We start from the raw sequence: 26,016 nt of genomic DNA on the forward strand, positions 1-26,016 counted from the left end.
GCCCAGTTTCTTCTAGGTTCTGAGTGTCCTTTCTGATTTAGAACGGACTTTTCCTCTTTAAATAGACCCTTTGCTTTGCACTATACGTAACAGAATTTAACAGCTCCCTTTGATTAGGACCATTACTCTTTGTATAGCAATGAGGAAGAACATTTACTTCTATAGAGCGGAAAACTAGCTACATGTACACAGGATATAATCTAACAAACAAAACTTGGCAAACTTTCCAAATAAATAAATGTCATTGTGTCAGTTATCTCCTAAATACTATTAAACCCCCAATGTCTAAACCTTTCCCCTTCAAATACAAAAGCACCAGAGCTAGAGTGTAAAAACAAAACAGTCAGCAGAAATGGGGTATTTGATATGGCTTGTTGCAATTGGTTTATCTGGAGCTTTCCTGAAGTCCATGCAGAGCATGCAGTTTATTCCAGCAACAGTAGCTGACAGAGTGATTTGCATTTGGTGCACTTTCTCCTTTCAACAGCTTTCTCTTCAGCAATTTGAATCATTACAGAATCTAGTTATAGGTTTAGCAGAAAGTCTATCACTTTCATAGAAAGAATTCCCAAAGGGAAGCTAATTCTACCATATCTATGTCTGATGAAGATAAATAATGTATATTCCAACATATAATGTACTTCCTACAACACATTTTATTAAAAAAATAATACTAAGAACTTTACACAAAACAATCCGCAAAATCATTTTTGTTTTAAATAACAGTTCCATGTTTTCCATCTTTACACACAGAGAAGTCCAAAGTAAGGCCCAAAACATCATATAACCTTAGCTAAATACAACTGGTAAAAATCTGGATACATACATTTCCCTTATGAACATCCACACCCTAATGCCCAATTTACATGGAAGGTGTTACAGTACAGACTGCTGACATCAAATAGGTAAGGCAGGCAAAAAGTATACAAACAGGTATGAATGCTTAGCAATAATGAAAGCTAGACCAACCCCAAAATACCCTACCACACCCCTCCCCCCCCACCCCAATCTTCAGTCATACAAAAGAAAAACGAGCAAATATAAAAAGGCTTCTATGCAAAAGACAGGAGGGCAAGACTCAATGATCCAGCTGAGCTGAGACATCCATACATGCCCACCAAGAGAGGCAGGCCGCCTCTCATTGCTAGGCAGCTGGTCCTGAGCATTCTGTTACAGGAGCCTCAACATCCCTTGAGATCATTCACTTATGTACGCTGGGTATTCTTCTGCTTCAGGGTGGTACTTGGCTTTGACTAGTTTGGATGGTACACTTACAGCCTTGTTATACTCTTCAAGCCTACATCCACTGGTAGACCTTGTGGTTCAAAACGTACCCAGAAACAAAGAAAGAAGGAAGGGGGGAAAAAGACCCCCACTCAATCTTCTCTTTACATAGCAAATTTACTATACACAATGTTGCTAGCACCTCTGTTAATGAATATGCCAACACACCACATATCTGGAAATGCAATGACTCATTATGTGCCTCAAGATGTACTGCACAAGAGATCATCATCAAAGGTCACAGCAGTTCATAAACAGAGCTAAACATGGAGGTCACACTCCACAGTACATTAATACATTGATATATTCATACTGTTTTGGGTGATTAATGACTGACAGAAACTTGCTTTTCTCATGACAACTTAAAGACAGTGAAAAGGTCATCATATGTCACTTCTACAGGAAAAGAATTTGCTGCTCAAGTAGTACAGGGACCTGTAATTACATGTACTAACACAAATTACATGTAGACGCTTTTTTCAAAAAAGTAGAATTTAGTAGCTTTTCCAAAACTCAGTACATTTGGATTCATATTTCATTTTAAAAATTCACTTTTCTTTATGTCAAAACAGTTTTGGAAGATATAATCAAAAAGAAAAATTGTTACATTCTCTAGAAAGTGTCTATCATGTTTCAGCATACAAGGCAACACTACTAATGATGTGATCTTTTGAAGTCAAGGTTACAATAAAGAAAAAGTTTCTTACAATAAAAGGCTGAGCTTTTAAATAAATTTAATAAAAAATATTATTGTTTGGGATGCTTAACACTAGAGAACGGAAGTTAACACCCCACTTAATATTGTACTTTATTTAATAATGTTCTAGAAGGCACCAAAAATACTATCTCATGAAAATATTATTTCTCTACATTGTGAAATAATACTAATTTTTCCACTGGAATACAAAAGCTGTATGAAAATTCTCTAGAGCACTGTCATGTCGCTAATAACTCTGAGCCCAAAAGACAGTCTGGAAGAGAAGCAATCATGTTAATGTCTCAGACCAATTCTTTCATCAAGTTTCATTTTTCTTTGCCCTTTAACAATTAATGGGAAAAAAAGTTGAAATTTATCATACAATAATGACTTTCAAGATGTTAAAAACTGGTGCTTTTATTAATTTTAAAAAGTATAATCCACTAGCAAATTGCCACAGAAGCAGCAAATATGTGGTTTTATTCAAAAGCCACACACTTCCATGTATACTCTATCTCACCCATCTTCTCCTAAAGAATAAGACCATCAAGAAAACATTTTTTTTCCCCAGAATTCTTCCTATGGTCCTCCTTTATATACATTCCTATCATGGCACTGTAACATGACTTTTCTTATTTAAATTACAGCTTCACTGCTGTCCTCAAACAGAAAGTCACAGGATAAAAATGAATCCACTACATCTACTTTGTTAAATATTGTATTAGCAAACTAGAATCTCTCTTGGGAACCAAGAGTTCATTTTTGGTTGGTAAAGGAGGAAGTAATCTTCAGTCAAACTAATCCTATGGGATGATAAGTGAATTCGAAAAAGCAAACTCCAAGTGTTTTTTTTTTCATTCACAGGAAGAATGATTCAAAAATATCTGCCAAGCAACTCTCCAGTTTTCATGTGCTCATCAGCACCTGGCAGCCATAGCTCCAAAAATTCACCTGCTTTTAAAGCTGCTCCATTTCTTTCTGATTTTATAACGGTTTTCAAACCAACTGCTGTACAGGCAGAAACAGCTCACTTTCCTGGCAGAACTTTGTCCCCAGGCTCACAAGTCTCAGTAACTTTGAAAATCACTGTCACAAACCTTTATCGAAAAGAGGACAAGGGCAATGACCTCAGTGTAGCTTTGGCAAGGACATTGTCGAAGTGCAGCCCTGTTCTCTTAACCAGCATAAGCTCTTGAGATATATGCAGGACTTCTGAATCGAGCTGAGCAAGGTGGTATGAAAAATATCACAAAGCACCTCCAAAACTGATTCATCAGGAAGAAGATAGGGATGAATTCAAAGACAGAAAGCACCCACATGACAGGTGTACCCTTCTGTTTAATCCCTTCTGTTTACCAGACAGATACAGCACAACTGCAGCACAGCAACAGAAAGCTGTGTGATAAGATTTTAGAAAGACAATACATCCTATTAAAAAAAAAAAAAAAAAATCAGAAATAGTAATTTATTTCCAAACAGGATATGACTACAGGATATACTAATACAGTATATATTGGAAACGCAAAAAAGTTTTTAATAAAGCAGTAATGGATTGTACTTGTGTTTACTGAAAAGTCATTGCTCCTGTCCAGACTGTAAGCCCCAAAAATGCATGCCTAGTTTTCATTAAAACTTATGTCATATCTTACAGAAAGGTATTTATTACTTAATGCTTTTCACTGTAAGCAGTACCACACATTTGGTTTTTGAACCCACATACTGCATTACTAAAAGCAATTCTCTCTCCTGGCATCCAGACCTCCTTAACCTTAAATGAAGGCTTTTGTGGACAAAATATAAGAGCTTTCTTACACCATGCAACATAAATAACAATCAAAATTAGTATTTTTCTTACAATTTAGGAACTCAGAAGAACCACTAGACAGACCACATATTGAAACTGCAATGGGCTTAACAACAGAACCCAAGAGCACTGAGATACATCATCACAACTAAGGAGCCAAGCAACCTTGAGGACAAGCAAGTATAAAGCCCCCATTACATTCACAACTTCAGTAAGCAAACAGTTCTTAATCAGGAACATCCTCACTTCACTGCTGGATTAAAAGAACATTCCTGATTCCATTTAAAAAGAAGTAATGCCTAAAATTGTTGGCACAGAGACAGCATTCTGAAACTAGGCCGTATGAATGTCACTTCATTGTTGTTACTGAAAGAAAAAAGATCAACTACAATAAAACCTTAGCCAGCGCTGCAACATTATGCCAGCTAAGCAAGCCCTTAACTAGACCCATGGAGCTTTGCTGCCTTTCTGTTACACACTTAAACACCCTCTGCAGATGCTTACTTTTATGTACATGGAAATGCATGCAAGGACAGCCACTCCTTTTCTGACATCCTTCAGCATGTAAAAATTTTAAGTTATGATAAAAATCATAAAAAGTAGCATTTGCATCTAAAAATTTTATGAAAACATACCAAAAACTTTTCTGAAGTAATTTCTTAGCAAATGGATATTTATTGAATTTCCAAGCTCATCCTCAACATAAATATTGTGCAATTCCTTGCTCTGCACATACTGCATCACTAGAATAGAGAATGTTTTAGGAACAAAGCAAATGGCTTGCCCACCTCAGCAAAACTCACTAAGGTATGCACGTGACTCACAATCCTTGGAGCCAGCACAGGCTGCACAGAGGGCTCTGCTCTGGCCAGTCTACACAGCACCATCAGAATGCGACTCTCGCACGCTCACGGAGTAGACGTGCAGCTATGCTGGAACCACAACCATTCACAACCAATCACAAATGGAGTGACAATCCTGGAAAAAGTGTAATAAACCCCAGCTATCTCACCAGCGCACACAGAAAATTGGTTTGTTGGTAGATGATCCAAGTGACACTTCCTGATGGAGGAGTCAGGAAGATCTTATTCCGTTGTGCTTACATAACAGAGGGCATAAAGGAGAAAACATAGCATCATATATAACCTCTTCTCAGACAACCTTTTTATTATTATTACTCTCTATCTTGTTATTATTATTACTCGTATTGTCACAGCCAACAATTATCTAGTCTGAAAGCTGAGATTTATCTCCTTATCTATACAATTATATATATAGTTGAAGACTAAATTTATTTTAACTGATTGTATCCTACAATTTACTTTAGTTTGGAAACAATACACATGAATCAACATTAAGGATTTTGAATATTTTTCATAAGGAATTTTCAACTTCCACTATAAAACACTGCAAAAATCCTTCTGGTTATCTCTATTGCAGCAAGCATTTTAATAACTACCAAGTACAACTACAAAGTATAATTTGAAACAGATACTGTTAATCGGCAAGACACAAATTAAACAAACTAAAAAGCAAAACCCATAAGGAAAACCTGTTCTGAAACATGCATTGCTTTAACTTCTAAGACAATAGTCTAGAAGTTATCAGCCTAAAATGGAATTACAGCAGTCATTACAAAAGGCAAATCAGGTCTGAATGAGCTATTAGGACAAACTAAGTATCTGCAAACTCTCCTAGCACTGATTAATACACTCTATAATAAATAACTTGTTACTAATTCCTTCAAAAAAGACAGGAAAATATATACCACTGTATTGGGGTAAAAATCCTAATGGAGCTATTTTGATGAAATGTATGGAGAGTAGAAACTGTGCATCCCAGTACATCTCAAGCAGCAATTAATGCAACACAAAACTGAGATATCACTTACTTCCAGATCTTAACTTTTTTTCATTTTCACATATACAAGAAACTTAAGACGTAGGAAATACTCAGCTGACGTTAAATTACGTCATCTTTATCACCTCCTGGCATGCTGTCATGAAGTTGCTGTGCTTACGTTAGCAAAGCCTTCTACACAGTGCGAGGCAGCTCCGGCCCAAGACCCTGCATTGAAGCATGTGGGAAGGGGTGATGTGAGGACAGACGGGTTGTCTGAACCAAAAGCAGTATCCTTGCTTCGCTGGCTCAATTCAGACAAGGAATCCTCCTAGAAACTCTCGTTTCAGGCCATTTAGAAGACAAAAGTGGGTGTTTTTTGTAGGCATAATAATAGGTTTCAGGCACAAAAATAATACCCCCCTGTGAAATACACTGTCCAAGGGTGACCGATTCACTTCAAAGGAGCAGTCGGAGCTTGAAAGAACTAAGACATCATCAGCATCTGGTAACTCTGCAGAGATGAGCATCTACTTGTCACCTCTGTCTTGGACAGCAAAGGGTGCAAAGAACTTTCTGAGACTGAAACAACTGCAGTCAGAAAATAAAATAATAAGCAAATAAATACATACTCAATCTTTCATGCGAACTAAGAAGCAGATAGCTCTCAGACTGGCTATGCCAAGTTGCACCAGCACACAGGACCACTAAACCCCTGGTTTTTAAAGGACAATGTCACACGGCAGCATTAAAAAAAAAAAAAAAAAAAAAAAAAGGGAGGGGGATGGGGGAATCAAAGAGGAATAAGGTATGTGCTACACTGCTGTGGTTCCCGGTGCAGCGACGTACTTACTGCTACTGCTGCTCCAGGATTTCAGCAGAGACTTAATGCTGATCTCGAAGAAGAGGGAGTCCTGCAGGCTGAGCATGGTGCGGGCAGGGCGGAGCGGGGCGCCGGCCGCGCCGCCGCCTCCGCCAGCACCCGCGGGAGGGACGCGCCGGTGCCGGTGACGCAGGGCCCGGGGGCGGCGGGCAGGGGGTGGCCCCTGCCGGGACCGACCCCTCCGGGCCCCGCCCCGAGGCCGCTCCCGCCTCCGGGGTGTACCCACGCTCCTCCGGGGGATGCTCCCAGCGACACAGCCACAGCTACCCAGCCCTTGGCAGCCGAACGAAGCGACTCCTCGCAACTACAACCAAAAGGGGCTATAAAAAGCTGTTTGTGCTTTTCTGAGTTTTAAGTAAACTTCCAACCGATCTGTTAAAATCGTGCTGAATTAAGTAAACTGCCCAGCGTTGCTCTGCACAGTGCCAAAAGCCAATCAAGACGTCTACACTAAAAGATCGTCAAAATCAAAGGGGGGGTGGCGGTAGGGAGGTCGGGAAATCACAAATGTGAAAAACAAACACAGTGGAGGGCAGGAAAGCCGTAAGTATTCCCGCGGTGGATGCCTGCAAGAGAACTACAGCCAGCGGCAGGTCTGGATGTCCCACCCCCGGAAGAGTTCAAGGCCAGGCTGGATGAAGCTCTGAGCAACCCGGTGTAGTGAAGGTGTCCCTGCTATTGCAGGAGGCTGCAACTAGACTAGCTTTAAGGCCCCTTCCAACCCAAATCCTTTTATGATTCTACTAGCTCTTTAGAGTTTGTTTAGTGGTGGTTTTTTTCCTTAATGTCTTTTAAAGGACTTGAGCTGGGGTTTGTTTGGTTTTGGTTTTTTTCTTAGTGTCTTCTAAAGGACTTGACACAATATTGGTATTTCTGATCGTTTACTCACAGTAAAATTATCTGAAAACTGAGTATCATCTGAAACACCACAATGGAAAGTCTCTTAGAAGTTACAGTTCTGGGTTCCTAGGGATGCAATCCACCACTGCCTTAGGTAGCACTAAGGTTTTAATGTCATTCTTTGGGATAAAGCAAGATACTTTACCAATAGCCTTTGCCCACTTCAGCACAGGGTTTCAGATAAACCTCCTTCACCTCCACGCTACCAGGTACAACCAAAAGTTGGTGGTTCTCTGTCAGCTTGACGTGTCATCTTTACACAAATCAAAATACACCTGAAAGTGTCTCAAAATTTTATTGGACACTTCAAAAATTTCACAAAGACTTCTTCTGACAAGAAGAAATGGAGAAAGTAATGCTTGTTTCCATAACTGCCACCAAAGTACATGTGTAACACTACCCCTGGGTCAAGTAACAGAAACTGAGAGAACTGGACACTGAGATTATTGTAGCAGTGGCTGCCAACAGCAATTTAACTATGTCTACTTAAATTATAACTTGACCCACACCATACAGATGAACCAAAAAAGCATGTGGATCCAAGGTAGACTTGATAAATCTGCTTTAAGGTGATTTTTTTTTAAATCCAGTTTCAAAAGTGCTGCCCATACTGTACCAGGAGTAAACAAGCCATGAGGAAGAATACCTGTGTCCTCAGACAAATTAGAAATATCTGAAAGATTAAAGAACAGTGCACATCAAATACTTTTAGGTTTGGGGTTTATTTGTGGGTTTGGTTTTGTTTGGGGCTTTTTTAATTTATATCCTTCACTCCACATAGACAAAAGAACTATCACTAACAGACAGGTAACACAAACCAGTTGATGTAAAACTAAGTGGTTCTAAATGACAGGTCTAACACAGCAGCAGAAGGACATTGAAGAAAGAGTGGGACAAGCCTGTCACTGCAGTAGGCTGGTTCAAGCACCAGCTGCTGTCATTTAGGAGATGAACAGGTTTATTAAAAGAGACCAGTAATATAATTCAGCTTTCACGGATTAAAAATAATCCCATTTCCTCGTGCAAAAAATATTTTTCTAAAATTAGATCCTAAATTGCCACCTGTATCAAAATAGTACTTTTTTCTTCCCAAATGGGGTACAGCAGAACATTCATCCACAGAGTAACTCTTTGGGACCTTGCATTAAACTTTCTTGCATAAGCCTGTTTCAGGTAGTACTGCCTACACAGTAGGTGTATTACCTCAAAGGCAGCATACAGTAGGTAGCATTACCTCAAATTCCTTTTCATCACTCCTTTTATAAATACATTCAAAGTTACACTGCAAGCATTCCTTTTTCCTCTTACTAAATAAGACATAACAGAGGTATTTTGTTATGAGTACGAGATAAAGGTCAGATTTTGCAACCAGTTGATGAATTTCACCACTAATTTGAAAGACTGTATTAATTATGGTTGGTCTCTGACTACTTTAACACTGGCTACAGAGACTTCTTCAAAGGAATCGTTGTTACCAGTGTGCATTCCAAAATCATGAGCCAACTCTCTCAGCACCTCAAAAATAATGACTTTTTAAAATACACTTTGGATTCTTTGTAGTTGCCCTTTTTTCTCCCTCAGCTTTTATTCTTGAAGTTATTAGTGCCAAAAACTTACTAAATACAATCATCCCAGAAACTCTTGGAGATATACTAAAGTAACCCCACAAAAATACTAGTCTCCATGTTCCACCTTCTGGAATCCTGTTAAGAAGACTTTCAACTTTCAGAGAAGTTGTCAGTATTTCTGTAAAGTATCATTTCAAAATTAAATTATTATTAGGAAATATTTTTCAAGATTTGCATTTATTTATGACATTGAGGCATTTGCCCAAGGAAGTTACATGGCCTTTCACCACAGCATCTGAGATTTTGTAGCACTGTTATTTATTCATAGTATCAACTAATAATCACCATCAACTGGGCTTCCTCAAGCATGTTAGCAATTTTAATTTTAAATTATTAATAGAAAAAATATTAGTCCATTAACAACTTCTAAGAAATTAAAACTGTATGTACCAAGAGTACAAGCTTCTCCTTCTAAGGATTTCAGTATATGCATTGAAGGCTAGGAATATATAGTATTAGAAACAAAAATATTTTGAAAAGGAATATGTTCTTTTAATACTACCTGCATACATACATACATGAATATATACATGAGCAGACAGAGCAACTTTGACTAAATGGACATCACTAATTTATTAGACTTAAAAATGGCTTACACCAAGTATTTTCACAGCCCTCCCCATCCCCCAAGGAAGGTAAAAAAATTAGCAGTACAAGTCCATTTCACAAGTAGAGTAATGGGTCTGTCAGTATCTTAGACCTATCATACAACATAAGTGTCACAGTAGTTATATTATTGTACAACCGTGCACAAGCCTTCCAACAATTCTTCTTCCTCACAACTCAATTTAACTGCTTTACAACCAAAGGTGTGTTAATAACAATTCCTGCCATATCAGACTTTTTGGGTTTTGGTTTTCCTTTGAAAAGAGTTAATGAAACAACCTACCAAATATTAGACTCAATGGAAGATTTCAGTATAAACCATAAAGTTTAAAATGTAATCTTTTATTTTTAATCAAAACACAAGTAAGTAAAAGCAGGAAAGAAAAACTATGGATTACAAGCCTCTGAATCTCAGACAAGCACAGACAAGACTAATTCTCTGAGAAAAGCCCAAAGAAACTCATGCAGAGTTACAAGATATCAACACCATGTATTTCTTAGAACAGTGTTAGAAAAATGTAATTTACAACATGGATTTTTTTTCCACTTCCTCATTCTCAGAGAGGAAAATGAAAGAGTCTTCTGGAAAGTACCTATCATTTTGAGTACTTAGAAGTCTTCCATAAGATTTTAGTATTTTAGATAAAATGGAAAATAAAGCACTTGCATTTAAATATAAGCAAATAGCTTTCATCTGGAGGTGGTTCACGTAAGAAAAACATCCAAAAAGAAAATATGAAATTGAGGATCTGTGAATACTTTTATAAATAGTCTGAACATTACAAAATTCTAATAAATACACAGTTTATATACTGATCCCAGTATTTGTGTACCTTTAGATTCTAGATCCATTTCTCTTCTAAAGGGAGCAGATTACTCTAAAGTCATTTTTTGAGACTTTCTCAAGAGTCAAGGTGAGGTATGCATGAATAAGCACACTAGTATCAGCAAGCTCTTAAAAGAACACAACAAGAATTGGACTGTAGGTGCAGTAAAGCAGAAGTGCTCAATCTGCAGATACAAGCTGTTTGTACTCTACTAAAATGATTTATCCAAGAACCCAGTCCACACCATGCTTCCTGCTCTGGTATGGAAAACTTCTAGTAAAGAGGATGGCCAGAAGCAAATCACTCAAGCTGCTTCAGTGACCTAAGTCAGCAGACTCCAGGCTGGAAATAGACTGATACATTACCAGATTCACACACTGTAAGCCCAGCTGCCCCAGGAAGCATTAGACTGGCCATTCATCCACAGCACGCTTGACCTGTACAAGCAAAGCCCACTCAGCATTTCCACACATACCTTTTAGATGGAATTTTCAATACATGTACAGTATGTCCAGTCACAGGACAAGCAAGATTTGCCTTGAGTGTTTTAATGTTTAAGCAATGTAAGAGATCAGAAACTTTAGCACTGTAGATAGTACAGGTAACAGAACTTTTCTTTATTTGCAGCATTAGATATTTAATAAAAATATTTCTGAAAGCACCATTATCCATAGCAGGATCAATACCTTTACCAGAAATGTGTACACAAAGGCTATTTGCACAGCTTTGCTTTAATTCAAGTAACATCATGCCATTTTCTTGGAGATGCCCAGAAACATTGCTGGCAACTATTGTGAACAATGTACATGAAGTGTCACATGCATAATCCTGCTGCTGCAGTAACTGCCAGAGATCTACCATATTTGTGCTTCACTTCTACAGGGTGAAAAGGTAAGAGGGGTTTCATGACTGAAGACACTGATGTATTTATTATCTTAAAAGAGCAATATTTAGCTTCAAAAAGTTTGTTTTTAAATGGCAAAGAAGTAACACTTTATAAGTCATTAATTTGTGTTTTACAGGGAGCATTACAGATTTTTAGCTTCATTTGCTTTTTTCCCCCTCTTCATTTGAAGCATTATTCCCCAGTTGTATAATAGCTTCATTTCTCTAGGAGCATAATAGTAACACACTACCTCCCCTCCCTCAAACACCCAGTGCAGCTCTTGCTTTTTTGTAATGGCACGGCCACGATAACAGAATATGATTTTTCTGCAAAATAATTTAGATTATTTTGAACAAAGCATTCAGGCATTAACACTCAATTAAAAACCAAAGCTAAAGGCATTCTTTTCAGTTACAAAAAAACATGCAGCTACTCTTGCTTCCAGAAGTTTCTTTACAGTTTTCAGACCTACTACATTCATCCTCAGGATGATAAAGACTAGAGAAAATGTATTCAGAAGTACAAATAATATTTCCCATTTTAAAGAAAATTATGAACTTTCCAGCTAGCTCTGGATGGACACTGAAGATGCATATGCACAGCCTTCTTGCAGAACACCGTCTTTGAGTAGGATCAAAGAGGATACAGTTAATATTTAACTTTTCGTTAAGTTAACAATATCCAGACTGAATAGTAAATCTGCCATAAATGGAAAAAAAATAAAGGAAAAGAATCCCTCACAACCTTCAAGAGTAATCAAACCCCAAAAAATCAAATCATTTTCAAGGTAGTTTAACAACAGCCTTATGTTTTGTAAGAGTTTATACTAAACAGATATTCAGTTCTTCCTGAAAATCTAGCTTTCCAAATCAGCAAAGACTGTAAGACTACAAGGAAACAAATCAGTAATAAAAAGGTGAAACATTTCAAAAACTGCAATAGGCCGTTCTGAGATTATATTTAACCAATCTTCCTCCAAGACAAAATGAGGCAGGTAAAGTGATACCCAAGCCTAAAGTTGCTACCACACCTCGTAAGTCTGACAAATCCAAGTTTCTCAATTGTCACAAGCAGCACTGTTATTAAAATTCTGGAAAACACAGTGATTTATTCCCTTCTCAGATGCTAAATTTCAATTTTCAATGACTGAAAATAAAAATTATAGGTATAAAACCCAATTAGGATGGTTCAATGTCAGACAACCTGAAACAACTGCCTTAAGGTGTGATCTGTCCAATTCTGTAGCGTGTCAGCCTCCTCACTGCACTTCAGCACAAACATAAAAATGCACTGGGTTTGGGGAAGCAGCCCCCAGTTTTCACCAATCTTTTAAATGGATCCTGGAAACAGTTCTGGAGCTACACAGAAAATCCCTGCTTAGTTGCTGGGCGTTTAAATTGATAGAGCAAGGAATGGCTTAACTCTGTTACCCTACAAGGCCTCAAGACAACTGCTACAAATCAGTTATGTTTCTATTTTTGTTGTTCCTCCCAAGCTGCTGGATGTCTGTGCCACTTTGATGGGAAACATCATATTTACATTATGCAAGGATCAGTTATTACATCCCTATAGAGAGCATTGGGGGGAAAAAAACCACTGAGAGTTTATGATTCATCTGGGAAAGCTTTAAAGAAGAAAAAGTTAAAGAAAATAGGTACCTATAGGGATAAACTCAGTACAGAAGCTGCAATCTATTAAGCCTCATGAGCAAAATAGTACTTGGGCAGAAAATATTCTTGGATGCAGATTATCACCAAACTCGCAGAGCAGCTGAAGATCCTTGTGTATGTGCTTGCCCTTGCCTCCTTGCTTCCTGCCTCTGCCATAAGCAAAGCTGAGTGTTTGCCCTGAGCCACTGCAGTCCACTGCTGTTCATACACTAAACGCTGTAGAGCCCTGCAAAAGCAGATACATATCTTGTTCAGCCACCTCTGCCACAGGGCACTTAGTAGGCAGAGGGATGGGCAATGGCATCGTGGGACAAGAGGGAAGTACTACAGGTGTCTCTGTAAAACCTCCTCACAATCACAAGCCTACCAACTTACTCCACCATGGCTTCAATCCCTATATAGGCAGCAGCTCAGCACAAATAGTATAAGGACTTAGACAGTTGTACTTGAGAGTCAGGAAAAGAAAAGCAAGAAGGAGCAAGGCATGGACAGCCAATTTTCTCTTGAAACTCCTGAAACTGCCTTTCCTGATGTTTCAGTTACACAGGGCAGAAGCATATGGAGCTCCACCACCCAATATGAGAAATAAATGGAGTAATTACATTAACATTGCATTCTTCATAGTTTAACTAAACTGGCATACTTCTTTACTCCAAAGTCAGCAAATATTTACAGTGCCTTTTTTTTACTGCTTTAGTTACCAGGATTTAAACAATTAAGTGTTTTTAATGCTGAATTTTGCAGGTCTCCAATCTCTGTGAAAAACTTATTCTTGTAGGAACCTGAAGTGCAAGCAAAAAATAGACATGCTTTTAAGATTTAAAAAGGTAATTAAAAGATAAAATATACACTGTGTTGCAAATCAGAAATAAAATAATTCATATGAGTTTCTTTTCTGAACCTTTATCATGAGCAAGCGTGCTGTTACATTAAAGAAAGAAAAGAAATACAAAAATCAGAAAGGGGGAAGAATCAGAAGTAGTAACAAACCCAAGGGCAGATAAATGCAACAGTTAGATACTAAACACCCAACACACACTAAAACTTTACAAGGCTATGTTTGTCTGGAAGCTGTGCCAATAGTCCACAACACAAAGTTCCTTAAAGTGCCTTAGCTGGTGGACTACAAAAGAGCCTCTGCCAGCAGCTGCACACAGGGCAGCAGCTACAAAGCCCAGCACTCCGCCTGAACCATGGCAGGCAGCTCTGCATCCACACACCTACACAGGGCACAGCACATCAAACGAGAGCCAAGGTGTCACCACTTCAAGCCCTGCTAATGACTGAAAAAGAAACAGCTGAAATCAGGTGGTAAAAACGTGTTCACATAAAATGGACAATGTGCTTTAGCTTCTTCTGTTCATTCAACTGGCTCTCCCTATTTGTTAGTCATATTATCTATTGATAGAGCATTTGCATACTCTTCATTTCTCCCAGTAACTGATATCAACATGTTAATTATCCAAACATACAATGGACCTATAAATGTCTATAGCTTCCTCAATATCTGGGCAAATTAACCTACTCCGCTCTGCACGGCTCCTTCCATGAAACAGGAATTTATGGAAATCCCAATCAACAAAGGAAAAACAGTTTTAAACTAACTCTAATAAACTGAAAACAACATACCAGATAAATACAATATTTTTATACAAGTTTTGAGTTTCTTTCACATGTATTACTGGCTTTCTGTTTTAATTTAGAAAATATTTTGAAATTAAAAATATCCTTCCTTCAGCAAGTCATCCTCTCAAAGAAGTAACTTAGACAAAGCTCACACCAGTGCATTTTTTTAAGAGATGCCAAGTGACACTAGCCAGTTTTGAGTCCATCTCTAATATGACCATGCAACAGCATCCTGATGTCAAATATCTGAAGCTTATATTGCCATACTGGTCTTATCAATGAGCACTGAAAGTATCCCAAGCAATCAGGGTCCACAACATGCCTGTCACTACAGACCTCTTTGGACTAATTACCTAAAGAGCTGTTATTATTTATGTAGTATTGACCTAGAAAGGCATATTGCACAGCTCATGAAGTGAGGATACACCAAGTCCTAAACATCCAGAGCATGTCGAGAAAAACTGCTGCAGATAGAAACTTAATCTCTTCAGAAGGTTCCACTGGTAAAATGACATGGCTTTCTGAAAGTTTTACCCGTCTCTTCTAAACAGTAGTGCATTTGGATTTTTCATAACAAAATCCTTATTTTCTAAATAAATACAAGCAAGAATCAAGAACCCTCCTGTCTGGGAGGGTGGGTCCTTGCTTGAAGGGACCTTCTGGAACTTGGCTGGAGAACAAGAGGATACATGTCGACTAAAACAACCAACTAACACTAATCAAAGCTACTCTTCAATAGCACTCACTACCTGAGAGAACATATTCTTACTTGAACAGCAACTAAAGGCTATTCAGTGCTAAGGCAGAGACACAAAAAATGACATTTACTGAAAATGGAAAGGTTTTCCAAAGTAGCCCTTGATTAAGAGGAAATAGTTGAAATAGCAGCCTTTTCCCCCTCAGTTTGGATCCACATGGTATGGGGAACACACATAAAGTTAGAAATCAAAAGGGTAAGAATCATCCTATTATTGAAGAGCTTAGAACAAAAGCATCTAGAAACACAAAAGGTTACAAAACTAAGACAGAAAACAGTTAACAAAGCAAGCAACAGAAACTATTAGTAGTCACCAAAAATATCAATTACTGAAAAATACCATATCTGACTCTTCCACTTAAAATTCACATTTTCATTAGAAACAGAAAAACCACACCTAAAGGAGATTACGACTAGTCTGAAACTCTGCTGTGGGAACCCTGGGATAGCGCCTACAGGGAAACCTTGTCTGACTGTGAGTGTGGGGTGTGCAGCTGAGAACAGGCCTCAATCCCATCTCAGGTGGTGCAGGTACCTGTAAGCTAAATTTTTTTCACTTGAAACAGACTTCTTTTTCAAGTGATAATTGAAAAACTGTTTCACAATGTTCCAATTCTTATCTTTCTGTAACTTTAATCTGAATTGCTGGTATCACAAGTGTAGCATCTTCATATGCAGTTGCTGAATTAATGCTGCTAGCAAGTACTGTACTAACCTTTCAAATACATTCTTGAACATTAGGAGGATATTAGTTGGGATTTTTTTAGCCCATAGGTCAATTTTTACTTCAAAGAAAACAGAGCCTTAAAAATAAGCTGATACTTTTATTTTAAATGCTATCCAGCCTTTTATATACTCTACCTTGGGATCACTAACACACATTATTGATAGCAGAGTAAGTTTTAAAATCTGTTCTATGTGCAAGATATTTACAGCATAATGCAAAACAGGAACAACACGCTAAACTATTCTGTCTCTCTCAAAATGTCACTTCTAAGGCCTGTGGACACCTTAGACACAAATTTAAAAGAGTATTTTTGTTCTTCTATTACCAGTATATCATAGATAGTACAGTTTTACAGTAGTAGATATTTTTGCAACAAGTTTCTCCACATCTTGTTGAATTCAGCACTTAACAAATCTCCTCAATCAGCTTTTGTAGAATCTTCTAGAAAACTTGTTTTTCTGTCTATGTTTAAGTTTTCTCACATCTCCCATACGTATCGTGTCTCCCTCTCCTTCAAGTTAAAAGCTTTATTTTGTCCCTCTCTCAACTACCTTAAAATAATTGTAGATTGGAAAGGTAAAGAGATATTTATTTAATTTACAATCCTCCCACTAAATTTTATCTGCATTATTTCAAAGAATTAGCCTAAAGATAACATTTCAATGAATGTCAAAAGAACAGAAAAACAAAGTCCAAACAGCAGGTTTACTGACATTCACTTCCAAAACTTGCTGTTGGTTACTTCTCATAGTGGTCCAGTTTGCTGCCTATCCACTGGTATTGAAAGGGAAGGGGAGTTTCCTCTGGTTTAGCAAGTACAATAGTCTCACCAAAAATAGACATGCAGCAGGAATACCAAAAATGAATACACAAGACAACTACACAGGTGGAAGGGTACATCTGTCCACAACACTGAGCCATTACACTGATTCAGCTGTCACCTGAAAGCTCATAGTAACACCATGTATGAGAAAACCTTTAAAGTGTTTGAAGTCCAGAAGATGCATAAACAGACCCTGCAAATTCGATACAAAGATAATCTAGTAAGTGACCAATAGCAATAAAAAAATTGATAAGCTCTCTTCACCATGTGTCAGAGGAAAACAAGTAAATTATCTCCTCACTATATACATATATTCCACACATGTATATCAATATAACCCACATGAGTATCTGTTAAGTATGAAGAAATACTTCTAGATCCACCCTTGACTTGTACTGATACACACCTTGTATGAAGCACTGAATTTCAATTACTTCACCACTTGACTACAATATATTCATTGTAAATTTCTGCACACATTCTTCAGAAGAAACCCAGAGAAAAACTACAGCAAAAATATATTAGGTATATAGTCAAGTATGCAATTTTAAAAAATCAGATCTTCAATAAAAAAGAAATTATATTTGAGATGTGTCTGACAATTAAGCACACCTACAGTTGACTTTCTGTATTAATGGTAAAATAAAGAAGTCAGAGGCGTATCTCTTTGCACTTGAGCTTACTTTTAAAAATATTTGCTGGACCTTATTTCAGTTCTTTATTGACTCCATCTTAAGCTAATGCCTTACTTAAGAGACATTTACCCAGTGGTCATTTTATCTGCTTATAAGCAGTAATAATAAAACCTATCATGCCTGCACCTAAAATAAAACTCTGGCGAGATGCTTGTTTTTCCATTTATCTAAAATATTTAAGAGTTCATTTTCCATAAATCAATTAAAACAGAGGATATCCAAAAGGTGACTGCTACTTTTGGTGATGGTGAGATATTTAATGCTGTCCCCACTACTGACCCAAAAGGCCTTTTCAGCACATTGATTCCCCTTGCCGATTCATTTCAAAAAGTGCCCCTAATACATTGGAACATTTTCCGTTGGCTTTGTGAAAATAATCAGCTCAGGGAAAAGCCACACCAGAACTCAGGAGAAGATGGGGAAGGCTGCACAGCTGTGAGTGAGATTGCCCTTTTCATTGATGGCAAACTGTTAGATCAGCCTGATCCGCTTGTAAAACTGCACTCAAAAATCAACCCAAAATCTCCTTTCCCTCCCCTCTGTTGCAAAGAGCTTCAAGCACAGATTCCAAAGGCCCTTAGGAGAGGTTCCCTTATTTTTTCTTATGGAAAATATACCCAGAACAATTTCCTGGGGCATTACTCAAGCAAAACAATGTTATCTGTAGTGATAAGAAAACAAGGAAAGAGGTTAGAGGCTTTTATGTAAAGAGTATTCTGGATCCCAAACAGTATTATGGAACAGTCTTTAAACGCAAGCGAGCAGAGATTGTGGGGGGAAGCCATGGGACTTAGCTGCACATCAACCCCTCCCAGTCTTTTCTAACCAAAACCCTGTACTTGCGCACAGAAACTGACTTGTATTTCATGTATGAACACCAAGCTCCAGGTCATCCTTTGCTGCACAGGGCTGATTAGAGATGCAACTGGGAGGTGAATATGCCCTGCAGAGCTGCTGATAATATAGGGACACAGTGCTCACAGGTACTTTATGTGTATCCAGCCCGGTTGTTAACCCCTGAGGCAGCCACGGCTCCGGCTCCATTACTTTACCACCAAAGTTGGTGTCTTTTTACTCTCCTAGCAGAAGCACTTGAAGTGAAGCATGTTTTCCATACACAGAAAAAACATGGGTGCTGTAAGCAGTGAGAATACTCACATCACTGATAAAATTAACATCTCTTCTACAATTCTTGCAGTGTTGACTTACACAGCTGGCCATTACAACAGTTCCACAGTATTGGCTACCCTGCCTTGTAACACAACGAAAGCACAGAGCTGCAACAGGAAGGCACATTTCACACGGCACAGGTACAGCTGCCATTTGCCAGCTCACACACGGCAGTGGTGGCATTACCCTCCTTTAACACCACAATCTGAATCTGCCATGCTCAACTTTGCATGCTTCATTTGGATTGTACATTTTTTTGAAACAAATTTTTACAACTGAGAACATGTCCACTCTTAAATGCTACAGAAAATTTAAGAAAAACCTTCCTGCTCTTTTACTCTTTTACTAACCTCTATTTATCATTGTGATGCATACAGTCCCGTACAAATCGTTCAAACAAGTCAGTTGTGGTTTTCTTCTATAATTGTACTAATCTTACAGTCTACATATTTAAAAAGATGTCTCACAGAGCATATATTTGTAAGGTCCTGTTTTCAGCTCTTAAAACAAAGTATATACTGAGTAAATATTTTGACAGCTGCTATGATAAGTATTTTTAAAACAAACAACAAAAAATTTCACCACCTGAATTTCTCTCAAAAATTTTAGGTCAGCTAGATGCAAACCCAACTAGCTGATATTATAAAAATAATATTTTAGAATTTCAATGCCAGGAATAGTTTTGGTGGGTTTTTTTGCTTGGTCTGTCTGTTGGAAAACTTCTAAAATATGGTTATACTTAAAAATAATTGTCAGGCTCAGAATTTCACCTAAAATCTCACAAAAAAAAAATCTTAAACAGCATCAATAAGGAACAGAAAGTGAAAAGAAAAAAAATAATAAACACCACTCACTCTCAAATTCAAACACAGTAATAGGACAAACCACCATAGCTTTAAAAAACTATTGAGTTCCTCAACAGCTTCATTATATTAAATTCTGAGGTGCATTAAAACCTTATCTGCCAACAATAAGCAAGTAAATGTTTACAATATTTTTTCAAATAATTATATTGTTTTATTACCTGTTTGGTAAGCACCTGACTTCTGCAGCATACCCAACTGGTAAACACAGTAGTTCTTTTGCTCTATTCCAGCAGAGCAGCTCATTCCATTACCAAGATACAAAAATAGAAATAAGCAGATAATTTAAAGAGGATTCAGCTACTATCTGCTATTGTAAAAGCATGATCCCAGAACAGACTCTAAGTCTTCATTTCGTAAATAATGACATCACGCTATTAAGCAATATTAGTCAGGCATTGCTGGTTTCCACTAAATCACTCCTTATAGTCACCATTTGGCACATATTTAAGGACCAAGAGAGGAAAATTCATCTTTAACAGTCAGAGTAGTTTATTATCCCCATTTGCTCAAACTATCAACAAAACACTGAACAAAGATGAATATATCTGTTTCGTCTACAAACTTGAATCAGCCTACAGCATTTTATTTTAACCTGACACAAAGACAATTCTATTTCTTCTGAAGTTAGAACATGTGAAAAAATATTATTTAAGTTGAGAGCTATAAAGAAATTAGAATATAGCATAAAAGCAAGACTGGTGAGATATACATACAGAGCAAGTCACAGTGATATCCAACTATAAAGTCCAGGGCTGTTGTACAGCATTCCAAGTTAAATGAGGCTAAAATACCTTCACTATCAGAAACCATGGGCTTCTGATCAGTTTTGAAGTATATAGGCAGCCATAACAGACTTTATTCTGTAGGCAGCCTTCAATAACCCACAGCATTAGAACATTAACTTGTTGTAATTTGCTGTGTACAGGAACAACTTGTTTAACAGATCAGAACTGTCCCTGATTTTCTCAGCTGCCTATTTTACTCAACCTGATGCACCAAAAAAAGTGGTTCATGTTGCAATCAGAAAGGCTAAAAGAAGGATTTCCAAGGAAATCCTTTTCTCCCACCACCACCACAGGCTTAACTCCCTAAGGGTGCAAGTTCATCACCCAGTAAGACAGATGAATATCTCCATCTCCCATCACTTCAGGTAGATGGGAAAAAAATTACAGGTAAGGAAAAAAATTTAAAAGCCGTACTAATTCTTGAAAATATCCAACCACACAGTGAAGGGCAAACAAAAACTGCATCTGACAGCCAGCAGAATCCAAGACCGTAAAGGCTAAAGACTGCACTATTTTAGCTGAAGGCAAAAAGAAAAAAAAGTAAAACTGAATTTTCCATTACCACCCAGCTATACTATCTGAAAAAGAAACATGAACTAATTCGACTTTTTATTAGCACAACACACTAATAATATTTAGCCACTAACACACAGTATTTTTTTTTAAAGAAATCATATAACCAGGCTCACCCATGGTTCTTGAGGTTAAAAATTCTCTACACAATACCCATCATCTTACTTGACTTATTTATATATTATATTTATTATAATAAATTATATTATAATATATATTATAATATATTATAATATTATATTATAATATTATTATATTATTATATATTATGTTTACTAAAAATGAAAAAATTTCAAAACACTAAAAAAGTGAAACATACACTGTTTTGAGACAAAAAAACTCTTAAAAGAAAAGCCTTTGAAAACTTAGGGGATCAAAAAAACAGGGTGAGAAAAGATGACAGAAAACTCACATCTTGCACTGCAGTCACAGAGCTCTGTGTAGCACACTTTTGTCTAGACAACTTAGTGCCTAATTTCATGTACATTACAGTTTAAAAACTTAAACATATTCTTATTACAGAAAAAGGAGGGGGAAAAGCCACAAAGGCATGCAAAGACATGAAGAAATCTTGAAATTAGAAATCCTGAAAAATTGCTTCCATATAAGTCACTAACAAATGATAATGCATTAGTGATAAAATAGTTCTAAAGCTGAAGACACCATAGTCATACGAACTCTGACAAAAAGGCCTTTTATAAACAAATTTGTCAATTTAACAAAATAATCATGATCTGAAGAAAGAGCTTAGCAATCAGTTTCCACCAGGTTGATGACATGGATACATACAGTAATCAGGATGTAAAACATGTGTCCCCTCGTCTTCATCTATTGTCTGTCCTAATGAAAACAGTCTGACCCGTCTCATCTTCAGCAGCCTTGGAGAGCTTTCACGGGCTGTACTCCCAACATCCAGAACATCTCCAGAAGCAGCAGTGGGAACAATTTTTTTCAGGAATTCCATTTTTACATGCCCTCTGTGTTCTCAGCAGTTATGCTCCACTTCACAGAGTGTGGCTCCCACATCAACTTCCTTGAGCATAGAGGTGGACTTCTTCTGGTGATGTCATGTTAAACCTGGGTGGTGCCAACAGCAGCGTCAGCTGCCAGCCAGCTGCTCCAAGGCAGATTCTAAAGACATTTAACTGTGCGGGCTGATAAGAAAACCAAACACCACCAAGCCTATATATTAACCAATGCATGCCCAACTCCGCACGCCAAGGAGACACCATTTAGCACTGCAAAAGTTTTAAGCCCTAAGAAAATTTGCAACACATTTGCAAACACACATCTGACAGAGTTCAATAGCTCTTCATTTTCATGAAGTGCACAGAGAGGAGCATTCCTCCGTATTTGAAAGATAACACCATTCAGAAAGTTCCAGGCACTTTGTTTTTAAAGCTGGTGTATAACATCACCATTCAATTCTCACATAGTTTTAGCCCCTGACTAGAAAAATACGAACTTTTATAATATTTATATTCTGTTTTGCAGAGACTCTGGTGCTATTTTTACCACTTAAAATATTTGCACCACCTTCCAGAAAACTACAAGTACAGAAATAACCTGTCTCTTGTCCAAACATCCACTTTATCCCTAGGGCTACTTCTCCATACATGCTTGGTTTAGCTGAATTTTTTTTTTTGTTTTATTTCTGGAAGTTTAAATGTTGTTTTATATTTAGCTTAAAGAAGCCAGAAAGATGACTTGCATTTGGAGCAGAAAGCTCAAGGATAAAACAAATAAATTATCATAGAAGAAGAATGCTCCTTAAGGCTTTCTCCAATTGGGAATACATATCATTGTTCGATTTAAAGTATTCTTTTATTTTCTACAATTAGAGTGGAGATAAACAGACACTGTACTAGGCAATATTCCTACCTCATTTACCACTGAAGACTGTACACATTGCTCAGAGGAAATACACTAAATATTTGCTCCAAATATCTCAGTGGCAGCCTGCATGATTCTGTTATTTTTATGAAGGTAGCACGGTGTCCAAGAAATTGCTGAATGCATACAACACAATTACCTGAACTACACATGAAGCATAGCACACTTCTGCACATTCCTCAAAAGAAGGTATTTAATCTGAAATTCACTACTGCTTAACTCTTAAAAAGAAAAAAACAGTCTATGAAAGGTATGCAGCCTAACATGTTTTAGGTCTCAGAGTTTCAGTTACATGCTGACAAGGGGCTGCTCAACTGGATTAAGTTGTCAGTCTTACTCAACTGCCACATACGTTGTTCAGAATACCACAACTTGAAAAAGTTGGTACAAGTTCATTAAAGCTGCCACCTAAGATATTTTTTCAAGTTCTTTATAGATTGAAAATGTCTTTTCTATTCAATTCTGCATTAAAATCCCCAGATACCCGGGTTAGTCCAAGTTCCCCTTGTAAATGAATACAAACATCTACATAATTTTTTCCTTATAAATGAATACAAAATTCTGACCTTATCATAGGGACATATTGAAAGAATACCACTTCCTGCAGGGAGATCAAGCAAAAAAGTCTCCCTAAAATGATCTCGTTCACAGTATTTTATCCACAATACAAAAAAAAAAAAAAAAACAAACAAAAAAAACAAACAAAACAAACAAACAAAAAAAAACAGAGATGTGGGTTTATGCATTTTCAGAATAATAATAAAGACACCACAAAGACAATTTGTGATTACAATAGATCATGAGTCATTACAAGCTCAAGCCATCATTTATTCCTAATAGCATTATTTTCTATAGAATTCCTTTTCTTGCCCTTGAAATCTTGCCACAAACCTACTTTGCAGTTCCTAACATTTGGAAGCAAGAGAGAAATTCAGATGCTTTTGTGAGACTGAGAATGCTTCCAACCATCTACCTGTCAAACTGCAGTTTGCAGTGGGGCAACCAGATATCTATTTCATTTTGTACCTATCTTAAACACCCTCTGAAAGGCTCAAATCAGGTATCAAAGTACTATTAACCATGCTATGGAGGTTTTATGATGTGTGTGGACTCAGGGTGGAGTCGACATGTGAAGTTCAAGTACCTACTGCACCACTTAGTGCACAAGGTGTGACCTTTTACACATGTGAGCACATGTGAGTTAATCACAAATTTAAAAGACAATTAGATATTGAAGCTCTATTTTTTGTAAAATTAGAAAACAACAGCCTTTCAAGTAATAGGACACACAAAACACAAGAAACAAAAACCACCCTCCATACCATAGATCATATTTCAATATTAAACCTGATAAACTAATAAAGTTCATACAAAACAGACATATCAAAAAGCTTTTGACTGATTTTTCCTTCAGCGTGGCTTCTGACTCTTAAGAAAAGAACATCAATAAGTTTTCTACAGAAGATAGCAGGGGATACATATGTGTATATTTATATATGTGTATGGATGGTTCCAGGTTAACTCTAAGATTGCCATACTTCACTACATTCTATGAAAACAGTATTTTATAAAAAATGAGGGCAAGATACCAGGTTTATGTTTTTGCCTTGGTATGTCATTTCACATACACTCCTCCCTCACATTTGTTCTTACCATTTTCTTAAACAGAAAAATGTACAATTGTGGGTTCTATACAACCTAAGCAAGTTTTACAGATTATCTATCAGTGTAAAACATAGCAAAAGTCTTACAGTTGTTATACCTAAAAGCATGTTTAAACAAAAGCAAAACAGGCAATAATAAGACTTATTCAATAAATTTTAACAGAATAAGAATAATAAGAATTTTTAATTCTTATTCTGGAACCTCTAAACAAAAAGATAAAAAAAAGAAGACTTGCTCTTAAAACTGTTATATGCATTACAGCAAGTTCTTTGATGTCTTTTCACGTGTATTCCAGTTTTGTTACACTGAAAGGATGACTCTGATATTGCACTGAAGTGACTGCTGAAGTCATTGAGGCTTCCCCTGCCACAGTTCTTGATGTTTGTAGCACTAGCTGGCAAGAAAACGTCTGAGTTCTGCACCTCTCACTAACAAGAATCCACATTAGCAGATCTTTGCATCAGCAGGGATTGCAAACAGATCATGAAACATGCAGAAGTGTAATAGTGGGAGACCCAGAGAATGATCGCAGCACAACAGCACTTCTCAGAGCGCTGTCTCCTTGGATTACACCTTTCAGAACACACATAGACAAGCAGTTTGGCAGGGCTGCATAGAAAGCCACATACGTGGGAATTCCATTGAAGCAGGTGAACCTGCTGATGGAGGAACATCACAAAAATGAAAAATACTGGAAAAACAAAACATCGTCAACGAAAGAAAGATCCAGGTGAAAGTAAACTACTCACAAGTGACTTGAATTCACATGTGCAGAGAATTCCCAGAATTACCAATCGTAAAAGACAATTATAAACCAGACAAGATACTGGGAAGTACAATTTTGTGCGCCTAGAGGCCCTACAGCCTACCACAGACAACACATCAATCATTTGACAGGTCTCTTCCCGAGCAAGCGTGCAGTGCGAACCTGCAGCTTTATAACAAGGAATGTTTCTAGAACTACCCCGCTGCGCCAGAGGAACGCCAGCCCAGCCCGACCTGCTGTGGGCGAGGGGCAGAGGTTTCTGTAACACTCACAGTGAGACGGCCCCGCGGCTTTGCCCGCAGCGCCCCCCCGCGCCCTGAGGCCGCACTGCGGCCCCTCCGGCCCCGCGCCGCCGGCCCACGGCCCTCGCGGCGGGCTGGTTTTACCCGGCCGCTGCCGCGCAGGCCGCCCTGGCACAGCAAAGCGCAGAGCCGCGCCCCATTGCACCGGCCTCCGCAGAAGGCGACGAGTTCAGGGGAGCTTGCTTAGCACGCTGGGAACACGTGCAAAGTAACAGCCGTGTGTCCGCCCATCCGCGAGCCGCTCTGCCAGCCACCCTGGCACCGCCTCAGATGGGATTACGGCCCCTCCGCAGCTGCACACCCCACACTCACTGTCAGACGAGGTTTCCCTGCAGGCTCTGGCC

At 37.9% G+C, this 26,016-nt stretch overlaps 1 protein-coding gene across 5 annotated transcripts in view; it reads right to left on the minus strand.

The window, feature by feature from the left end:
- The window catches only part of FRYL (FRY like transcription coactivator), a 159,528-nt gene that overhangs the window by 110,930 nt on the left and 22,582 nt on the right, over window positions 1-26,016 (minus strand). For 3 of the 5 annotated variants that reach the window (XM_021527755.3, XM_021527425.3, XM_021527249.3), the window contains exon 1: window positions 6,478-6,598. The exons of the other annotated variants lie outside the window; for them this stretch is intronic. In XM_021527755.3, the coding sequence (XP_021383430.1) occupies window positions 6,478-6,553 (76 nt within the window). In that variant the 5' untranslated portion in view covers window positions 6,554-6,598. Of the gene's footprint in view, window positions 1-6,477; window positions 6,599-26,016 lie in introns of those variants that run through there. 5 annotated transcript variants of the gene reach the window in all.

The sequence above is a fragment of the Lonchura striata genome, chromosome 4, assembly GCF_046129695.1.
Source record: "Lonchura striata isolate bLonStr1 chromosome 4, bLonStr1.mat, whole genome shotgun sequence".
NCBI lineage: Eukaryota > Metazoa > Chordata > Aves > Passeriformes > Estrildidae > Lonchura > Lonchura striata.